The following is a 23310-nucleotide window of genomic DNA, read 5'->3' as shown; positions in this document are numbered from 1 at the left end:
TATTACTATTAAGACTATTAGAAATTAATAAGCATCTCTTTTCATTTTCCCTTTACTGTTTATGCTATTAACAACAGTTAACCAAATTATTAAAAATCATCACCATTATCTACAATTGAGATGGAAAAAAAATGTACAAAATGATGTAAAAATAAACTGTTATATAAAAATAAATCACCATTATCAAAGAAAAGCATTTATTAAACAAATTTTGATAGGTGGTACAAGCAAAAGTCTGAATTTCAGAAGTGTTGTCTCCTGGGTTTATCTGTTGAGTCTACTTTCTTTGAAGAGAGGGCATATGTTTTATTTTTTCTGCTTAATTTTTTTTTTTTTTTGCATTTCAACAATGTGTGCTTCTTAGGGTTGATCTCAACTAAACTGCCATTTCAGAGATGCTGATATCAATGTTGATTCTTCCAAACATCCCTCTAACCTGCAACTAATGTTATTTCTACACATTATACTCATCCTACTTAAACTCTAGACAGACTCTTCACTAACATTTTTCTCTCCATCCAGAATGTAAGGTAGCTACCTAATATACCTTAATCAATACTTAATCCCTGCCACAAAGGGTGGATGGAACATATAGTACTTAGTAAGAATAATTTGAAAAATAAGCAAACTAATATCACATAGAAACCCTAAAAAACTGGCATGATTAAAGCTGGTAGTAGACAAGAGTAACCTGTTCAGATTAACAAGGCATCACAAGGGCAGATGTTTAATTTTAACTTCTTTGCATATAGAAGGCATTCAATAACTAATTGATGAACAGATGGAATAATTAACTATAGCCACTTTTATAAGACTGGAAAACATCCAAAGGTAGAATTGTAAATATGTTCCCAAAATGTCAATGCATTTGAATTTACACCACCAAAGAGAAGGTACACAGACAGTCACCATGGAAATTCAAATACAAACACCATTTTTATTAAGTGTTCCTTTTCAGGAGAAAGAATGCATTTTTATATTTAAATATGTGCAAAGACTGACTGTGAAATAATAAAAAGATTTTTCTTGAAAGTGGTAGCAAAAAGAGGACAGTAATGGTCATACTTATATCATACAAACTTTAAAAGCTATGACAAGAGGCAAAGATGGACATTATATAATTATTAAAATGTCAACTTACTAAAAGGATGTAATAATTGTAAGTATGTATATATTAACAGAGATAGAAATACATAGAGGAAACTTTAATATACCACCTTCATTCGGTTAGAAATCATTAAGAAAATACACTTAAACAACAATATGAATAAATATGAACTTGGTAGTGGTAAGAGATTTAAAATATTCAAAGAAAAAGACACACAGCACAGCACACTTTAATCAGCAACATTATCATTAAAGACAGAAGGAAGGGTTACAGACTTCACTGAAAAGCAAAAATTAAGAGCATGTACTCAGTTTTTATGGAAAACAGTATGGAGGTTTCTAAAAATATTAAAAATAGATCCACCATATGATCTACTATTCCACTCCTAAGTATAAAATCCAGTAGTACGAAAACCCTAAATTGAAAGGATATAAGCACATTTATGTTCATTAAAGGTGTATTTACAATAAAAATTTTAAGGGAAGAATTTAAGTTCCCAAAGTCAGATGAATGACTTAAGATGTGGTGTAAATACATAATAGGATACACAGCGATTAAAAAAGTGAAATCCTTTATTTGCGACAAAGTGGATGGAACTGAAGGGGGATTATGCTACGAAAAATAAGTTGAAGGGGAAAAACAAATACCACATATATGTAAACTAGTTTACATATATGTGGACTATAAAAAGAAAGCATAGAAAAACTAAACCAAAGTGAGTGCTAGAAGTCTCGCTACAGAATGAGCACATCAGAAAGGAAACATGTAGTATGGGAAACAAAGTGAAAAGTAGCCAATGGTGATAGGTAGCGAACGATTAATAAGACAATGAAAAAATAGCCTAAACAAAGTACCGATGTCAAAAAATAAAAAAGCAAAGAAAAACTAAAAACAACAAAAAAGAAACATTTATATCTCAATAATTACCTTGAATATAAATGGCTTGAATTCACTGATGATGAGCCATAAAGTGGCTGAGTGGATTTCAAAACAAAGTCTAAACTTATGCTGTTTGCAGGAACTCATCTTACTTAATAAAGACATGTGCAGACAGAGTTAAAGGCTGTAGGACAATCCTACCACCAAATAGCAATTAAAAAAATAATAACTCAGAAAATATGGAATAGCTATACTTATAGCTGATAAAATTTTCTATTTAGAAAGGCAATAAGAGATGGATGGTATATTACTAAGGGCCAAATAAAAAATAACACAGTGCCCTCCCTGGTGGCCAATGGGTTAGGACGCAGCACTGCAAGCTAGCCACAGTTGCCTCAGTGTGAGTTCAATCTCCAGCCCTGGAGGTGACCCACATGGCATGGTACACCTCTCCTGTCTCACCTGCTGCTCCCCTCAGCAGTGAACCTTGTTGATCTGCCTGTTCTGCATCCCACACTGTCTCTGTGAGTTCTCTCACTGTCTCTGCACCTCTGGCCTGTACCCAAGTTCTGTATGTATAAATCAATAAATCTTTTAAAAGTAATTAAAATAAATAAACGAATAAAAATAACATAAATATATCTGCAACAAATGATGGCTGTCCAGGTTTATAAAGCAATTATTAATAGTACTAAAGAGGGATAATAATAACACTACACTAGAGGACTTTAATATTTTAATTACAATTATAGAGATCAATAAGACAAAGAAAATAAAAGCTTTAAAAGAAGTAGATCAAAAAGAATGAACACACAGCTATAAAATACTTCACCAACAACCACTGAATACAATTTTTTTTAAGCTGCTCATACAGTGTTTTCAAGGACAGACTATATATTGAAGCACAAGTCAATTTTCAATAAAATTATGAAGGCCAAAATCACAGCAAGAACTCTTTCTGATCGTAATGCCATTGAGCTAGAAATCAACTATAAAAAAGAGTATGTCTGCAGAGAATAAACAATATGCTATTTAAGAGCTTTTAGATAAAAAGTGGAAATTAAAGCAAAATTGAAAAAATACCTTGAGACTAATGAAAATGAAGATCCAAGCTATCAGTGTTTATGGGATGCAGCAACATTTCTTAAGAAGGAAGATAACTGCAACAGAGGCACACACTAAGAAACAAGAGAAATCCCAAGAAGTTAATATTATACCTAATGCAACTTGAAAAGGAGGAATAAACAAGACCTAGCTAGTAGAAGAGTGGAATTAATAAACAAGCTGAAATACATGATAAAGACCAAAGAACATATAAAAATAATCAAGGAAATTAAGAGTAGATTCATTAAGACAATAAAACTGATATGCATTTAGCTAGGCTGAAAAAGAACATAAGGGAGAACCATTAATAAACAGAATTAGGAATGAAGAAGCTGCCAAAGATGGCATAAACATAATAAAGATTATACATTAGTCTGAACAACTATATGCTAATAAATTTGATTTCCTTGAAAAAAAAGACAAACTCCAAAGGCAATATATTTGCAAGGACTAAAGCGGGAAGAAAAAGAAGTGTTGCATGAACTGGTCACACACACGAAAACTGAAATAACAATCAAAAATTATTCCCAAAACAAAAGCCCCGGGTCAGACAGGTTGACAAGGGAATTATATCAACGTTTAATGATTTAACTACGTTGTAGTTATTTTTAAAAATCCAAGAAGGGGAAATGCTCCTTGATATATTATATGAAATCAGAAAAAGAATAAGAAAACTCATTACTAATATTCCTGATAAATACTGATGGAGAAATCATCAACAAAATATTAGCATATCAAATTCAATCATAAATTACAAAGATTGTACATCATGGTCAAGTGAGATTCATCCCATATTTGCAAGAATGGTTTATAATATGCAAATAAATCAATGCAATATATTAATCACAACAAAAATGATAAAAAATTTTATGATAACCTCAATAAATACAGAGATGAGACTTAGCACTTATCTATGATAAAAACCTAAAATAAGGTGGAAATTAAAAATAAATAACATAATTAAGGCCATAGATTATAAAACTAAATCAGTATAAGAATTAATGGTGAAAGCTGAAGATTATTCCTTTTAAGATCAGGAACAAGACTAGGAAGCCCATCCACTCTCACCACCTTGTTTTATTAGTATTAGAAGTTTTAGCTGGAACAATTAAAAATGATAGGAAATAAAATATAAGATACTACATATAGAATATCCTAAAGACCATCAAAGAGGTATTAGAAACAACAAATTAATTCTGCGAAGTAGTATGTTGAAAAATCAATATGCAAAGTTGATTTGCATATTTCATTTTTATACACAAGCTGTGGATGAAAAGAAAAGCTAAGAAGACAATCCCATTCACAACAGCTTCCAAAAGAAATAAGTACCTGCACAGATAGTGGTGGCAGGGCCTAGTCCAGAGTCTGTACACACAAGCAGCAGGAGGTTATGGTACCCACTGAGTATGACTCTTGGAGCAGCAAAAGTGGTACCACACTGAGGAAGTGGCGGTGGCAGTAAAGGCCTCTGGCTTAGCCCTGGGTTTCCTGCAGAATAGGAGACCTAACGTCTTCTGCCCAGCAAACCATATCTTGCTGTGATGGTAAGAGTGGAGGTTCATGGCTTTACTAGCAAGAGTAGCTGTTAATATTTAGTGGAATGGACACTGCCATGAACACATCCTACAACTAAGAGAGGGTCTTGAGAATCCCTTCAGACATTGGAAAAGAGTGCAGGTTTCAACAGAAGTGATATTGAGGAGGTTCACAATTCAGTGAACAGGAGGTAGGAGATGAGAGGAGCGGTCTGGGGCACAGGGTAAGGAGGGCAGGGCTGTCCTCCCAAGAATTCCAAGGAGAGGGAAGCAGAGGTGGTGTGGAGCCAGACAATCTTGAATGAGGGAAAACCATGTTGGGGAGCTATGGTGCTCAACATGGGCTGGGTTCCCACAAGATGAGAGCAGAAAAGATGCTCTGGTCTGTGTTTCTCTTACCTCCTCCACTGGGACCTGTGCTTACCTCACTAGGAACACACAGATTGCCAAATTTCTGAACCCCAAAGCCTATAGAGGGATATCAGTGGTGCCACAAACACAAACCACACTCCAGCTGATTCATAGTAACAGTTGGACCTGTCCAGGGTCCCTACCCACCTTCCTGAATCAGCAAGTGCAAACGAGTTCTGAGAACCCACAGAAGCAACAAAGTCCGTACATAAAGTGAAATATGTCAAAACCACATATGTGGTTTTCTGTGTCACACAGTCAGTGAAATATGTCAAAACCACATATGTGGTTTTCTGTGTCACACAGTCTCCTGTGGGATGAGTAAAATTAGAACAAGCCTCTAAGTTCCTGCTACAGACATTAAAAAGATAGGGAAACTTTATGTGTAATAAAAGGGACAGACAAAAAGTACAATACATGGCAACTCAATATATCAAGAAAGTTTAACATCATAAAGTGAGAACAACTCTCCAGAATTCAGACACAAAGGTCATAGAATAGTATATCTTCTTAACAAAAAGATAGTTTAGAATTACTATAATAAATAGATATGTCTTCTAATGTATCTTCTAAGATATAGAAGATAACTCAGAAAGGCAAATGATTGAAAAGGATTCAGGAAAGCTGCTCAAAAAACAGAAAAATGAATGCTATCAGATATAAATCATGAACACAAGGTAAACATTGAAGCTTTATATAAGAAAGTAGCAGAAATTCATGTAAAGTGCTCAATAAGAGATCAAGAACTGAAGAGAAAATTATGGAAACAGAATAGCCAAAATGGAAGCTCAATTTAGTGACTATGAATATAATAATGTACTAAGGACCCAGGAAAGTGAAGAGAGAAATATAAAGTAAAAAAACAGAAATGGAAGAAGCAATTTTAGCAATATCCAACTTTACTAGGAAAGCCAAAATAAGGGTAATGAGTATCACAAGAGCGTGAAAGAGAGGACATAAAATAAACTTACAACCAAAAAAAAAATTTATAAAATTTGAATGGATATTATTATTATTTTGTAAAGATTTATTTATTTGTGCATACAGAACTGGGGTATAGGCCAGAGGTGCAGGGGGCAGTGAGAGGATTCACCAGAGACAGTGTGGGGAGCAGAACAGGCAGATTGACGAAATACAGTCAGGAGATGTCTGCTGTGCCATGTGGGTCACCTCCAGGGCAGATGGGGATCAAACTCATGCAGAAGTGGCTTTAGCTTCTTAGTGTGCCACCAGGAAGGGTTTATTATTATTTTTTTTTAAAGATTTTTAAAAGATTTAAAGATTTATTTATGCACATAAGAATTGAGGTAGGTCTCCCTGGTGGCATAAGGGGTTAAATCTCATCACTATGAAGCTATCAGTATCCACTGTAGCACGAGTTCAATCCCTGGCGTGAGAGCTGATCCACATGGATCAGCCTTCTCCTGTGTGGTGTGGTGCTCTCTCAACAGTGTATTTCAGTAGATCTGCATGTTCTGCTCCTCACTCTGTTTCTCTGATGAATCCTTTCACTCCTGCACCTCTGGCCTATACCAGCTCTTGTATAAGTACATAAACAAATAAATCATTTAATTTTTTTAAGAAAGAACTGGGATGTAGGCCAGAGGTACAGCAGCGGGGAGGGCAGGTGGGTATGAGAGGATTCACCAGAAGTAGAGAGAGGAGCAGAACAGGCAGCTATACTGAAATACACTGCTGAGGGGTGCAGCAGGGGAGATAGGAGAGTTCTGCTGTACCACGTGGGTCAGCTTCTCAGCCAGGGATCGAACTAGTGCTACAGTGATTGCTGGTAGCTGATGAGACTTCATCCGCGCACCACCAGTGAGGCTCTTAAATGATGTGATATGTTAACACTTTATATAATAAAGGACACATATATCAGGAAGACATAAATAAAGGGCAAATATATCAGGAAGACATGGCTAAAAATATATATGCACAAATGAAGGAGTATCAAAATATACATGGTATTTACTATTGCATAGAATATTTCCAAACCTATGAGGTCCACATTTCTCTGATACTAAATAAAAACAAGGACAGTAATAAGTAAATAAATAAATGAATAAATAAATAAAACCACATGCCAGTATCTGATAAACACAAATACAGATATCCCCAATATAATATTAGCAAAACTAATTCAATCTTAAATTAAAAGGATCACACACCATGGGCAAGTAGAATGTACTGCAAGGAAACAGAGATGGTTCAGTTATCTGGAAATCATTCAACATAAATGACCACATCAACAAAAGGAAAGGTAAAAATCATATGGTCAGATCAATAGATGCTAAGAAAGCTTTTTAAGACTTAACAGCCATTTCTGTAAAGATCACCAAGCAATGAGAACAGATAAAACATACCTCAACTAATAAAGATGACATTTTTAAATAATCCAGTAAAAAAAAATGGGCAGTAGAACTCAAAAGACCTTCTCCAAAGATGAAATGAAAAGGGTTCAACACCCTCATAGTCAGGGAAATACAAATCAAAACCACAATGAGGTACCACCTCACAGCAGTGAGAATGGAACATGGTAAGAAAGCTAACAACAAATGCTGGTGAGGAGGTGGTGAAAATTATTCCAACCACTATGGAAAGAGTGTGGTGTTTTCTCAGATTACTAAAAATGGAGTTGACACAGAAATTCCACTCTTAAGGATCTACCCAAAAGACACAAAAACATTAATTCAAAATAACAGATGTACCCCTATTTTTATTGCAGCACTATTTATAATGGGTAAGACTTGGAAACAAACTAAATGCCCCAAAATAGATAACTGAATCAAAAAGATGTGGTATATATATATATATATATACACAGTAGAATATTACTCAGCAAATATGTGTGTGTGTGTGTAAAATGCCAATTAAGGCAACATGGATGGAATTAAGAGGGATTATGCTCAGTGAAATTAGAAAGAAAAAGAAAAATAGTGGATGGTTTCACTTATGGGAGTAATACAGGGAAACCAAATAAAGAATCAGGAGGGGAAACAACAATTAAAAAAATACAACAAAACTAAACAAAAATTATCAGACAACTATAAATCAGAGACATTCTGCAGGGGAGGGGTGAGTGAGAGGGTACAAAATGAAGGCAGAAAGAGCATAAGGAACTAAGGTGATAGTCTTTGGTGAATTATAGTGGAAATTCTATGGGGACTACACCTAACATAAAATATATAAAAATAAATAAATTAAATATAAAAATAAAAGTCACATTTATCAAATATACAGCTAATATATTCAATGGTTAAAAATTGAAAGCGTTTCCTCTAAGAGCAGGTATAAAACAAGGATATCTACTCTCACTATTACTATTCAACATAGTACTGGAATTTTTAGCTAGTGTAATTAGGCAAGAGAAAGTTATAAAAAGAATCAAAATATGTAAAGAAGTGAAAATGGCATGAAAAGGTGTTTATCATCACCTATCATCAGGAAAATGCATATCAAAACCATTGCAAGATGACTTCACACCTGTTAGGATGGCAGTTATTCACAGAAGCAAAGTAAGTGGTGACAGTGATGTAGAGAAAAGGAAAACTTGGTACATTATTGGTGAAGTTAGAAAGATAAATTAATGCATCCAGTATAGAGACTAATACAGATCTTTATAACATCAAAAATAGTGATAGCAGATGATCTAGTAATTCCACTTCTGGGGTATTTTTCCAAAGAAATTGAAATTAGGATCTCCAATGATGTTTGCCTTCCTAAACTTAACATCAGTACTCACAATAGCCAACATATGAAACCAACCTAATGTTCATTGATGAATGAACAAATAAAGGAACTGTGAAATAGATATACCGTGTGGTATTATGCTAGATGGAATGTGCCTGACACATAAAGACAAGTACTGTATGATTTCATTTATATGTGGACTCTAATAAAATCATCATACAGTGAACAGACTGGTGGTTTCCAGGCATGGAAGGGAGGGCGAAATGGGAGGTGATGTCCAAATAGTAAAAGGCTTCAGTTATACAAGTAAGCAAGTTCTGAAGATCTACTGTCGGGCATAGGTCCGATAGTAACACTCTACACAGTGCTTGCACCTTTGTAAGAGGGTAGATCTTATGTTTGATGTTTTTTCATCCACACAAAAAATAATTATAAAGCAGGAGGAATCTTTGGGATGTGTCAGACAGGCCTATTGTCTAAAGAGGGTTATAGTTTCACAGATCTAAAAAAAAGTCTTTTTTTTTCATTTTATATTACTATTGGAGGGTCATAATTTTTCTCTGGTCACATGTTCCAGTGCTGCATGGCTGTTTTAATTACAGAGTTAGTTCTAATATCTAAACTAAAGTTTCCCTTGTGAGTATTCTTTTTGTTAACAATAATTGTTTCTGTTCTTAGTTATTATAATGATTCATTCCTAGCTATCATAGTCATAGGCAGACTATGAATTCCAAAATGAATAGTACACAAATGTATAGTATACAAAATGCTATATTTAATATTTTATGCTCATGAAGTGAAATTTTTCTGAACAAATCCACAAAACATGGCTAAACATAAACAATCAGCAGAAAATCATGTTAAACTCACATGAGTACACACCAGACACTGGGCCCTTTGCCAACTTCCCACACATTCACTGGCTTAATCTAGAAAACACACTAGGAGGTGGGTACTTATATCCCTGCTTGGCAGATGAGAAATTGAGACACCACGGTCTAAGGCTTTCCAAACTGATGCTGTCCATAAATGATGAAATCAAAATTCAATCCCAGGCAGTTTGAGTCCAGAATTTGTGCTACCGGTTGGTAGCACAAAGTAAGTCTGCTACTTTCTGAAAGTAGTCTGCTACTTTCAGAGAGCTTTCTCCATACACATGTGACTGCGGACACCCAATACCGTCAGTCCTGATTTAGTGTATAACAATTATGTAAAATGCTCCTTTTTGTCATCTAGGCTTGACAGGAACTGTGAGGCAATACTCCCTCAGGAGCACACTGGGTAATGTGGGTCAACCTTTCATTCACATAAACAAACTTTCTGATTTAGAAACAGAAGACATAGTGGCTGATTTTTCCCATTTTTTCCATATTTGTTGCTCCCATTAACCTGCCGACACTGATAAATGTTTTCTTCCACTGCATCTACACCTGTTCATCAATAGCAATTCCTTTATAGAAAAATAACATCTATATTCATTTCCTCTTTCAACAATTTTAACTGAAATCAATTTCTTCCAGTATGTCATTTTCTGACAGTGATTAGAAGAGTGTGGTGGTGAGATATAAAAATCAGGTCTTTGCCCTGAGCTAAATCATCCATCTTTTCATATAATTTAGTCTGTTTTTCTACGGTGTTGCTGTGGCATCTCCACCTGAATCTTACTATTTATGGACACCTAGGACTCAGAGGAGTTTCTTGCACTTTTATGTTTGTTATATGCATGAAGAAACACAATCTGTGTGCAATTAATCATATTCAGAAATGCTTCTCTGATAAAATTGGGTATTTCTTAAAATGTACTAAGTATTATAGCTTTAAACCTATGCTACAAGTTTATTTTATAACTTCAAAAGAAAAGGATTATGCTCCACTAAAAATGTGGACCTTGCAAGATAAGCTATGATTTTGCAACTGCCCTTTTACTCTGACCTGGAAAGTTCCTGCTAGACATATTCAATTATGTGTACTCATAGTTATGAACCTCTCTAATAAACTACCATTTAGACAACTTCTAAGGCAATAAATAGCACTTTAAAAGTCCAAAGTGATCTTTCTAATTCCTCCCCCCAAATGAATTGCTATTAAGACCAAAGATAATTTCACAGACTTATCTTTTACTGGTGAAACAAACCCAGAATGATAATTCTCACCTTTGCAGATGAGAAATTGAGACACCAAGGTCTAAGCATATTTCCAAAGTGATACTGCTCATAAATGTTGAAATCAGGATTCAACCCCAGGAAGCTTGCATCCAGAATCTGTGCTGCAAACCAAAAAACCTGACTCCATTCAGTGACCTTTCTCATTGGTGGTAGGTTAGAGTCACCTGAGATCTCAAAACCTTTCACGCCCAGATGGTGCTTCAGGCAATTTCAGTCATACCCTCCAGGCATCACTACTTTATAAATTACCCAGGTAATTCCAATGTGCAGCCTAGGGTGAAAACCATTGTCTTTGGAATTTAGGGAAAAGGACAAGTATCCTGTTTCTGTGGGTTAAGGAACCAATATGTTCAAAGCCTAAAGGTTTGGTCATCTATGAACCATCTACAAACCCAAGTTTGAATGTTATCCTGCCCAATGAAGTTGTTACGACAGTGCCATGGAGGTTACCCCTAAGGAAGAGTAAGTAGTGTGTTTCTAATGATTTAGGGCCTTTTTAAGAGAGAAAAGGAGTGACTAGGTGTTATCTTGGTATTGTCAGGATTTAGTGGAATTTTATCTTAAAGCCCACATGCCTGTAGTTCCTTACTTCAACTTTCCAGATTCTGGTAAGCATTTCTTGAAGAGGTAGTAGGTTGGGGGTCTGTATTTGGATAATATCATTATTCTATTCCATGTTTTGATGTGGAAAAGAACACAAAAATGTTATTATCATCCTCATGGATTTAGGCGTTGTATTTCTACTAGCTTTTGACTTTTCCCCTAGATGTGTGTCTGATACACTTCCAAACAAGTCTATATAATTAGAAGTTATACTCATGAAAATGACTGTCCTTACCTTCTCTCACTTTGGTTCCTCCAAGGACTATTGCAGATATGCCAACAGATGAAGACAGGAGCCAAATACAAATATTGATGATCTTTGCTTTCAAGGGTGTGCGAAAGTCCAAAGCCTTGACCGGATGGCACACAGCAATGTATCTGTCCACACTCATCATGGTCAAGGTGAATATGCTGGTAAACATGTTATAGTAGTCAATGGAAATGACAATCTTGCACAGTACATCCCCAAATGGCCAGGAATTCATCAAATAGACAGTGCTCTGGAATGGCATGGTGGTAGTAACTAATGCATCCGCCAAAGCCAGGTTGAATATATAAATGTTAGTAGCCGTCTTCATTTTTGTGTATCTAAAAGACAAGAAACAAGATCATTGCTCCTCATCTTCACATCAAATCTATGCGATAAATGTGTTGGATTATTGAATTTGCTTTTCCTTCACCTATTCTTTATGCATTTATTGAGTGTCTAACATATAAAAAAGCTATTTTAGAACTGTGCTAGCCAGGCATAGAAAATTGGACAAAAATCTCTTACTCTAGTGATTTTCTCAGAAGACATAATTTTAATGAAAGTAAATAGCAAAAATAGATAAATAGGTGAATAAAAACAGATAATTTCAAAAGACTTGCATATAATACAAGTCTTTTTTATTTATTTATTTTTTGTGACCATTTTACTCCTACACAGAGTTGTTGGTTTCTAAGCATTTTTAAAATACTTTTTTTTAAAAAAGATTTATTTATTTTGCATACAGAACTGGGTACAGGCCAGAGGTGCAGAGGCTGTGAGAGGATTCACCAGAAATAGGGTGGGGAGCAGAACAGGCAGATCGATGAAGTACACTGCTGAGGGGAGCAGTGGGCGGGTCAGGAGAGGTCTGCCGCTCCATGTGGGTCACCACCCGGGCAGGCGGGGATTGAACTCATGCTAAAGTGGCTTTCACTTCTTAGTGCTGGGCTTTAACCCACTGCACCACTTTCACTTTGCAAAACAAAAATTAAACATTCTGAACTCAGGGTAACTTGGAGAAAACCATCACTGCAATTACAATGTCTTTTGGAAAATACAAAATAATTTTTTTTCTTTCAAAATGCATTCCAACAGCAACTGCTAAAATACAAACAAATTTCTTGTGTTTTGTTTGCCAGCATGACACAAGTTCTTAATATTAAATGTGTTATGTATACAAAACAGATAGAATTCTACTCTTACACATGTAATAGCAATAAATGTAATCTGGTACAGTAGGGGACAGTTCTTTTTCTTTACACTCATCTTGAGAGACATTTAAAAATACACAATTTGTTTGATCTTCAAATGGGGGAATAGTAATTTTTAAAGTAGGTCAGAAAGGCTGTCTTTAAACCTAAATTATTCTTTCCATTTATTTCTAAAGTTTTAAAACAACTCCATTTCAGCTAAAAATTAAGAGATTGTCTTACTTAAAGAATGCTTCCTCAGAGATCCACAGGGCATAGAAAAAATATCCACACTATCAGCAGGTTTTCAGAGGCCAAATGCTAAGACTTACTGGGAAAACCATATGTTAATTACTTTCCACAGATGTGTAGACCTAATCACAATTAATTCAGCTATGCCTCATAGACCTTCAAGGAACAAAGTTTCTTCAATGTTGTGGCCTTGATTTTATTAAAGGTCATCTATAAGGAGCAGCCTTGTGAAAAACGATTGTTTTGTCTACAAAATCAGTATCAATTGACCCTCCCTGGTGGCGCAGCGGGTTAAAGCACTGCACTAAGAAGCTTAAGCCACTTCCGCATGAGTTCAATCCCCACCTGCCCCAGAGGAGATCCGCATGGCGAGGCAGACCTCTCCTGACCTGCCCGCTGCTCCCCTCAGCAGGTGTACTTTGTCTGTCTGCTGTCCTGCTCCCCACTCTGTCTCTGGTGAATCCTCTCACCCTCCACATCTCTGGCCTGTACCCCAGTTCTGTATGAATAAATAAATAAATCTTAAAAAAATTTAGTATCAGTTGTAAATACAAATTTCCCCACATAAGACAGTTTTTAACATGTGGTGATAGAACAAGCTTGGCTTTTCTTGGAAACTGTGTGGTCTAATGTGATTCTGATTCTGAATGTCTAGTCTTGAGTTTCAGTTCCTATGAAAGAAAGGTAATTGGTAGTAACCAGGGGTGTGTGAGACAAAGGCAGCAGATGACCTGACTCGACTGACCTTATACAAGGGCTCACACTTCACTTTCAGAGCCCACTGTCCTTTCCCGTTATTCCTTCATGCACCCTCCTCTCTCTTCCTTTTGTTAGGAAACAGAGTTGTGGGAAGGCACTGTGAAGACAGGTATCAGTCAATAGCTTTAGGTTTCCTATTTGATGGAGCATCAAATAAAAAGTGTTTTTATCTGGAGAGTGAAATGTTTATTTTAAAATGTATTTTTCTTTGCAGTTTTTACTCAAATGTCATAAAATGTCCTGAGTTTTCGGCCAAGGCTCAGGGCATAGACTTTATAAAAGCACAGATAGCTAAGCAATTAATCTCACAAAGAGTCAAATGTTTCTAATAAAGAAGGGAAAGCCATCTGTTCAAATATATTCTTAAAATGTTTTTATATTTTAAACATGCATTACAAGATGACCTCTGACCTCCAAATTCTAAGGGCAGCTATAAAAAGCATTTCAGGAATTCAAACATGAGAACTTGATCCCAGTCCTGGCATTCTCACATCTCTCCAGGTCCTTAAAATGCACAAAGTCCAACACTTTGACTTCCATGTATTTAATTTGATTCTCACAACAACTGCCCTTAGAATTTTCCCGGGAGGCCCTCCCTGGTGGCACAGTGGATAAGGACGCAGTACTGCAAGCTGGCCGCAGCCACTTCAGTGCAAGTTCGAACCCCGCCCTGGAGGTGACCCACATGGTGTGGCAGACCTCTCCTAACCTGCCTGTTCTGCTCCCCCACTCTGTCTCTGGTGAATCTTCTCACCACCCATACACCTCTGACCTGTACCCCAATTCTGTATGCATAAATAAATGTTTTTTTAAAAGAATTTGTTAGAGTTTGCCTGGGAGATTTATGCTTTTTTCCTGAGTCTGCTGAAGGAAGTTAGACTCAGGCAAGCTAAATGATTCTTCTAGAGTCAGCAGAGGTAGGACTCAGCAGGAGGACCTACAAGGGGCAGCAGAGCAAGGCCATCCTCCTGTCGCTCTGCAAGACACATGCTCACAGCCAATGCCACTGAAAGGGAAAACTTAGCAGGTGTAATTAAAGTAATAAATCAAACTGTGGGTTCAATCAATGTTTATGACAGTACTTTCTGTACTACTCTGGAATGGATGCTGTGAACACATGATTTTAAGACCCTCATCCTCAAAGACAGTGTGGTTAAATGACCAGGTATTGCTTATATTTAACCAAATGAATGGGTAGCTAGTCCTTTTAGTTACTGTGTGTCCACTGGTGAAAAAAACAGATAAGCTTTCTTGGTAGACTAGAACATGACAGCATTTTTTTCATTTCATCTACACTGCTTTACAAAAATTTGCACGTATTTCAAACGAAATGGCACCATCTGGGTGGGAGGTTTGGGCTTGGATGGAAAAGCAGGAGGTGTACTGACAACGAGTGGTTGCACTTTTCAGTGTACATACCACAGGAGCATATGGCAATAAAAGAGCAAAGTCTGTGGGCTGTCTGCTAAACTTAACAATGTTAACCTGGAAAAGACAGTATGGGTACCAGGTCGGGCAATTGCTGGGCTACATGGTAGTTGGATGTATCTAGGAATTAAAAATTCTCCGTATCTCATCACACCTCATTACAACCTTCCAGGATAGGTCTCTTCATTGAGAATTAGGGAATGGCTTCTAAATTGGCAGCCATATATACCTGTGTAGGACAGCCAGGGGAACACATTTGTGTGCTGAGACATTAAGAACAATGTCACAAGGCAAGGGTTCTGCAGAAAAGGGGTGCCAGTGGTTTTAGGGCTTCTTGTCCTTAGCATGTGCTTGTTGTGCTTAAATAATACCCAGGCAAAAGGGATCATTCTCAAACTAGCATTAATGAGTCCATAATCTGGATGGCTAATCAATATATAGTTTTAAACACAATCACAGTTTCAGTTTTGTTGATTTCAGGCATTTTTAGGTCTTTTTTTTTCTTAAAAATATTTATACATACAGAACTGAGGTACAGGCCAGAGGTGGAGGGGTAAGAGGATTCACCAGAGACAGAGTAGGGAGCAGAACAGGTAGATCAGCAAAGTACACTGCTCAGGAGCAGCTGGCGGGTCAGGAGAGGTCTACTGCACAATGTGGGTCACCTCTGGGGCAAGGGATTGAACTCACACAGAAGTGGCTGTGGCCAACTTGTCAGTGCTGCGCCCTAACCCACTGTGCCACCAGGGAGGGCCCTATTTTTAGTCCTTACTGGTAACTGTTTCTCAGTGTGAGCACACACATACCCTCTCTTCTCTCCAGTTAAGGTCATGCTCCCTCCACATGTTCATCCTATTCATTATTTATTACTTCAACATGCTTTAAGTATCTGTTTCTCACACACCAATATACTGGACATTGAGAGGAAATGAAAAATAAGTTCAATACACATGACCTCCTCCTAGAATATTTTAAGCTAACTGAGTCAAAAGAACTAGACTGAAGGAAAATATCAGTGTGTAATGAATAGGTCAGTATGTATGTTGAAGACGTGAGCACCTGGACAGAACCTGGAGTTTTGAGAAGGATTTGGATAACAGTGCTGATGGTTAGAGTGTCAGTCAAGGGCCTGGGGTCCTGTTGGGGCATTATGAGGAACTGGTTCGGATGAGAAAAAGGGGGCTGGGTCACAAAGAACTTTGAAAATCAAGAGGAAACATTTTAAATATTTATTACAGATTTACAACTTGACAGTAAAGTTTTGGGAACTTTGTACTACCTGACATGATTGTCATTATGATGAAAAGAGAGAGTGCCTCAAATTACTTAGTATAGAAGCTGGCGTCACACAATACCAGCCCTTATTGTTGGCCAAATGGGTTCTTGTGTCCAAGCAATGAAGGAATAATCACTGACATCAGGGACTGAAGATTAGCAAACTCAGATTTCTTACAAAAATGACTCCTGACAAGGAAGGCAGTCCAAGGGAGGAGTCCGGAGTTAGGGTGCTGAGTTCCCTTTATAGAGCTTTTGGGGACTCTCCAGCTCACTTAGAAGCTTCTGGGGGTCATGTTTATTGCTGCTTTATTTACAGTTGGAAAGACATGGAAACAACACAAATGCCCAAAAGTAGATGACTGGATTAAAAAGATGTGGTACATACACACAATGGAATATTACTCAGCAACCTTATATATATATATCATTACTTGTTAATATCATTACTTTTATATATATATATATATATAAAATAATAAGCACATGCCTTTTGCAGCAACATGAATGAAGCTGGAAAAGATCATGCTTAGTGAAACAAGCCAGAAAGAAAAGGAAAAATACTGGATGGTTTCTCTCATAGCAGGAGTATAAAGGGCCAGGCAGGAAAATAATAATAATAATGAACAACTACAAACCAGAGACATTTTACGGGGGTGGAATGGGGGTTGGGGAATGAGATCAAAAACGGTGGAGGGGGGAAGTGCACTGGACTATAGTGATGGTACACGGGTGATTTGGTGATGGGACGTCCATGGGGATTACAAATGAGATGGAAAAGGCACAAAAAGATGTAAAAATAATCTGTTATCTTATTAAAAAGAAAAAGAAAAAAAAAGCTTCTGGGGGCTCTTTTCCTTCTTTGGGGAACTTTTCCACTGCCCCTCCACAGCCCTACTTGGCCTCCTCACCCCCTTCCGCTCCCCCAGAGGTGTGAAGCGACCACAGGCGCTTTCTTTCCCCACATTTCTGGTGTTGCCAGCTCCTGCCTGCCAGCTCTGTGGCTGTCAGCCTTTGTCCACAAGCACCTCCCCCTTCATTATTGTCAGCAATGCAGTTGCTGTTGTTAATATCATTACTGTTATTAAGTACCTACCACAGGCATAATAACCCATATTAAATTCCTATAAAGTAACAATGCCCACTTTTTGGAAAAAGGAAGCCATCTTAGAAGTGTTTTTCTGGGGTTCTTACAGTTCAACCTAATAGGTAAAGTAATTCAAGGATGTCATTCCAAAGCTTCTCAAAAAATCAGAAATTTTATCAGAGAAATAATGTGATTCTGCCTGCAGATTCTACTCATTAAAGTGCCTAAAGACTGAAAAACATCCTGATTAGTGTGGTTGATTATTTTTCACAAGGGTAGAAGACATATGGCATGGAGAAAAAAGGGCATGGCCTAGGGAGGAACCCTAATATCAAACCTTAGCATGCCACCCCCTAGTGGACATAGGTGATCATTCACATTTTTATGAGACTGCCCCTTGGCCACTGCCCACTTTGCCAGTAAGTAAATGACAAGAGGAAGTAAATGACTTCCTGAAATCACAAATGAGTGAAACAGTCAAAGTAAAATCTCAGCATTCAAATAGCAAACTAAGTTCCAACACAATGGAAAAATTAAAACTCAAACCATAGGGATTTTTTTCCTTGAATGGTCTCCTTTAATTCAGCAAATAACTAATGGCGAAGAGTAAGCCCCTGAATAAACATTGATTGGTCTGGTGAAAAAATGAGTGTGGTCAAACACCTTTTACCCATGGGAAACTGACCAAGACTTTAGAACACTAGTGCTGCACAAGTGGTCTGGAGACACCCCCAAAACACCAAACTCAGTAGGAGGGAGGTTCTGTAGCACTTGGGTGGGAAAATGCAATCACTTCTAACAAAGAAGGAAGTAGCATCATGAGAGATGGTTTGATGTTCTTTTCTCTACATTTCCAAGAGCATAATTTATTAACTTTTTGCAATATGTTTTCCAGGGGCACAACAGATATAATGATAGCTGATGTGAATTCACAGAACATATTTCAAAACATAAATTTAGTTCAATAAATTCTCCAGATACCATAAGTTCATCTCAAAGAAATTAATTTGCTATATGTCCCTTTGGGTTATTTACTAACAAAGATGTTCTCTATCAAAGAGCTTTATTAATTTTTGAAAAGGAAGGCAAAGTCATTCATTGTTTCTCTAGTGATCTGTGAAACTGCATCAATCTGTAGTTTTCTAAGGCAGTCAAATTCACAGGATCCAGGTTTTTTCCATTCCCCAGATATACTCTCCCATACAAACAGTAAAGACAAGAGGGTGACAGGAGTGGTCCCTGAAGTCCTGGACTGACCACACTGCAGTTACTGTTTGGATGGTAATGCACAGTCAGAGCTGTGGCCATAGAGAGGGGTGCCCCAAGCAAGCTGTCCATACAGGGTGAAGGAAGAAGGGGAGTGTTAAAGTAATGATCTTGCCGCCATTGTCAGTGCCTTCACAACAGTTTACTGGGTCTGTAGTCAGTAACTCGTGGTCTTGACTTCTAAAACAAACATTCTAGTGCACTCTGTTGGGTGCATAGGATGAGTGTTCAAGTCCAATAGCACTTGGAAGAAAACTGCAAAAACTCATATAACTAGTGTGTTGTTTCCTAGTGTACAACTATCTGGATATAGATACCTTAAATGATTTCTCTTGTTTTATACAGAAAACTGACATAGCTAAGGTCAACTCACAGGGTACCATCAGAGGGACTGCAGGATCATCCTCCTGTTCTGTTCTTTATCAGAAGGGTGTGACCTCTTCACTGGGTGAGAGGGGCAGAGTGAGTAGGAGAGTTTAGAAATTTTTTGTGACACTGAATGAGCTAATAGACAACAGCAGCACCAAAAGTTGATCTTGCTGATATAACTGATCTCTAAATTTAAACTAGTCATTCTTAATCTGAAGATTTCCATGCTATTTTCAGACCAATTCTTTTGGAATATCTCAAATTCATCACATATTATGTTTTTAGCATCCTTCATTTAAATTGTGATATGCCCCCTCAGCAGTGTACTTTGACGATCTGCCTGTTCTGCTCCCCACTCTTTCTCTGGTGAACCCTCTCACCACCCCTGCACCTCTGGCCTGTACCCTAATTCTGTATGCACAAATAAATGTCTTTAAAAAAATTGTGATATGCTTAGCCAGTGAAGACAGTAAATGCTTAACACACAACACACACAAAAGCATTTTATGATACCTTCATGCTTAAAATCTATTCTTTTTATATAAGGCTTCCTTATTTAAGGCATAAACCAGCATCTCTGCCAAAGAAAGAATATATTGGCTAATTTTCTGTTGAGGAAAAAGTAAATGTTATTCTGACAGCATCTTTTGTTAATGCAGTCCTAAGCCTGAATTACTTGCACCACTAAACCTACCTAAACCAAATCTTAGAAAGACAACTATCCTACAGTCATGCAATTTTAGGTTTCCAGTTGAACAGTTTCTCAGGACAAGAGCAGTTGAGTTCATCCCCAAGTTATTCTGGAATGAAGAGGGTGCTAAACTGTATGGTGCACAAGAAGACACAGCTACTCAGGAAAGACACTAAATTATGAATGGAGAAGAGCCATCATCTCCTGGGGAGAAATTAGTTCCACTGAAAAGAACTCTATTCCAAGCAATGGGGAAAACAACACAATTGAGAAGAAACGCTAAAGACTGCAATTTAGCCTGGAGTCTATTAAAATTTAGAAGCTATCTACCTCATCATCAAATAGTCTTTTCCTTTTCTTTTTTTTTGGGGAGGGGGGAGCAGGTACGAATGCTCATCTCTGATCTCTGAAATAGTTCCAGGAAGATATTAACTTCATTTGTGATCACAGTCCCATAGGGAAGGAAACAACTGCACTTATTTTCTGAATCATATAAACAGTTGCAATGAAATAAATTCTTTTAAGAACTTGTCAAATAATAAAGTTACTCTGAGAAATGGCAGCTGGATAAGCTATTTTGCAAGTAACTGCTGAAGTTATTTCAGTTATACTTACTTTAGAGGCAATGTTTAATGTTGATTCTGGGGGAGGGCCCAGGATAAATTAAAACTTTTTTTAGTCAAAGTCTAAACTAAGGTTTAGTGTACTTTAAGATATAAACATAAAACCTCTGGGATGAAAGAGATGTTTTTGCTCAAGGAAAAGCGGTACTTTCATGAGAAACAACCTTCATACCTAGGAAGCGTGGGTGGGTTGCCTCTGAGAAGAAATTTGAGTTCAGAAATAGAATCACTTCCATATATTTTTTAAAGATTTATTTATTTATGCATACAGAACTGGGGTACAGGCCAGAGGTGCAGGAGTGGTGAGAGGATTCACCAGAGACAGACTGGGGAGCAGAACAGGCTGACTGACAAGGTACACTGCTGAGGGGAGCAGCGGGTAGGTCAGGAGAGGTCTGCTGTGCCATGTGGGTCACCTCTGGGGCAGGGATGGAACTCATGCTGAAGTGGCTTTAGCTTCTTAGTGCTGTGCTTTAACCCACTGTGCCACCAGGAAAGGCCCCACTTCCACATTATTTTTATGGTTTTGTTTTTTACTAAATGCCGTAGAAGGGCATCCTCTTAAGGAGCCCAGGCTGTACAAGGGAAGTAAAAATCAGCAGAAGATTGATTCCTAGAGGTTTTTATTGTGGTAGCAATAAATTAATGAAAACTAACAAGAAAAAGGCAAACATACATCCACTCACCAAATAATATTCTGATTCCTGCTATTTTGTTCCAAATAAATTTTCCTTGTTTATCCTTACAATTAATTTAAGAAGAAACATATCACTGTCATATAAGAAAGAGTAAAGATGTCCTTAAATGAAAAGAAAACATGTAATTATTATAGAAACTATAGCTTGAGTATTTTGTAAAGCAACGAAAAAGGAACAGTTAGAATTTAGGCTGAATTTTGTCCCCTCAAATTCATGAATTGAAGTCCTAACTACCAGTCCCTCAGAATATGACCATATGTCACAAAAAAAGATATGATGAGATAGAATTAAGTTAAAATAATTTCATTATATGTGGTCTTAATCAAATTGGACTGGTGTTCTTAATTGAATAGGAAATTAGGCCACAGACACCTGCAGAGGGGAGAGCCTGAAAAGACATGAAGAGAAAGTGGCTATCTCCATGCCAAAAAAACACTGTGTCTCAGAAGAAAGCAACCCTACCAACACCTAGATTTGGGCAGTCTAGTCTCCAGAAATATGAAAAAATAAATATCTGTTGTTTAATCCACCCAGTCTGTAGTACTTTGTTATGGCAGCCCTTGCAAAGCAATATAGGCAAATTGTTTGGAAAACTCAGAGAACTACATGATTATCACACAGAACTAACAAAAGGAAGGAAGCTTATTCTATAGCTAGGGAGGAGTAACTGGAAGAAAGATATATAGGTTTAAGATTTGTCAGAACTTCCCTTAAAGTTATGGTTTTAAGAGTGGATGATACCAATGTAGAAAATATGGCAGTCAGACTGGCCAGGATATGATCCCCCATTATTTAGTTACTTGTCTGAGTAACACTGTGAGGCTGTTTTGCAGATACAATCAAGTCTGTAATCCATTGTCTTTAAGCAAGAGGTATGATTTTGGACTACCTTGGTGGACTTGATCTTATAAGTTGAAAGGCTTTAGACAGAACTGACACATCACTGAGAAAGACAAAATTCTACCTGGGGACTGCAGCCTGCCTTCCCTAATGCCTGCCTTGAGGCAGGGACTTGCTGCACAGTCCTGCAGTCATATAAGTACTTTTCTTACAAATAAATCTCTTAACATGTGTCTCCCAGACTGGTTTGCTTCCATAGTCTAATCCTGATTAATATAGGATTATTCAAAATGAAGGCAGAAAAGAGCTAAGGCAGCTCTATAAAATATCATTTATGAAATATCAGAAGAGGAATCTTTGGTGAAGACTGATGGGAAATAGTGAGGATGTAGATACAAGTAAGGGCTGGGTGCTTTTGGAGAGACGTGATTGGTCAAGCATGCCAAATCCCTACAGAAGTCAAGTGATTATCCTAAAGTGAGTATCTGAAATGTGAGAAAGGAACCCAAGTGTATATCATCTGAGGAACAAGAGGAAGGCACAGAAATGAAGAGGAGGGATTATTTCTCCCAGAAGCTCACCAACAACAGACAGGAGGCTGAAAGATCATCAGTTCAGGTAACTCAGAAAAATGGAGGTTGGAAGGCAATGATTGTAAGTTGAGAGACACTGATTATTTGTAAAATGATAGATATAGATTTTAGAATATAAAAACAGCCTAGAGGGAGATATTATGAAGAGAACAAAAAGGTTATAACTGATACCACAAACACCCCATTAATGTATGTGATAAGCTCTAAAATATGGAAGCAGGATTTTTCCTTGAAGAGAAGGGAACCTTTCTATTAAGACAGAACAGTATGAAGAAGATGGCTGCCAACATATGCACAGAAGAAGGGAGGTCCCCCAGAAGCTGGACTCTTGTGTCACAGTAAACTACTGGGTATAGCCATTTGCTGACCTTGAGGGGAATATAGTCAGGTGGAGAGCTCAGGAGTGAGTACCAATATGAACTAACTTTTTTAAAAATGGGGAATGGAGGCCCTCCCTGGTGGCACAGCGGGTTAAAGCACAGCACTGAGAA

The 23310-nt window shown here is 37.3% G+C and overlaps 1 protein-coding gene across 3 annotated transcripts in view; it reads right to left on the bottom strand.

The window, feature by feature from the left end:
• The window catches only part of OPRK1 (opioid receptor, kappa 1), a 33463-nt gene that overhangs the window by 4694 nt on the left and 5459 nt on the right, over nt 1-23310 (bottom strand). For all 3 annotated transcript variants that reach the window (XM_012723102.1, XM_012723103.1, XM_004679881.2), the window contains exon 3: nt 11734-12086. In XM_012723102.1, the coding sequence (XP_012578556.1) occupies nt 11734-12086 (353 nt within the window). The remainder of the gene's footprint in view (nt 1-11733; nt 12087-23310) is intronic.

The sequence above is a fragment of the Condylura cristata genome, unplaced genomic scaffold (genome assembly GCF_000260355.1).
Source record: "Condylura cristata isolate star-nosed mole 26May11 unplaced genomic scaffold, ConCri1.0 scaffold00009, whole genome shotgun sequence".
In the NCBI taxonomy this organism is placed as follows: domain Eukaryota; kingdom Metazoa; phylum Chordata; class Mammalia; order Eulipotyphla; family Talpidae; genus Condylura; species Condylura cristata.
The sequence above is the reverse complement of the archived record's forward strand: the minus strand, read 5'-3'. Positions and strand labels throughout refer to the sequence as shown.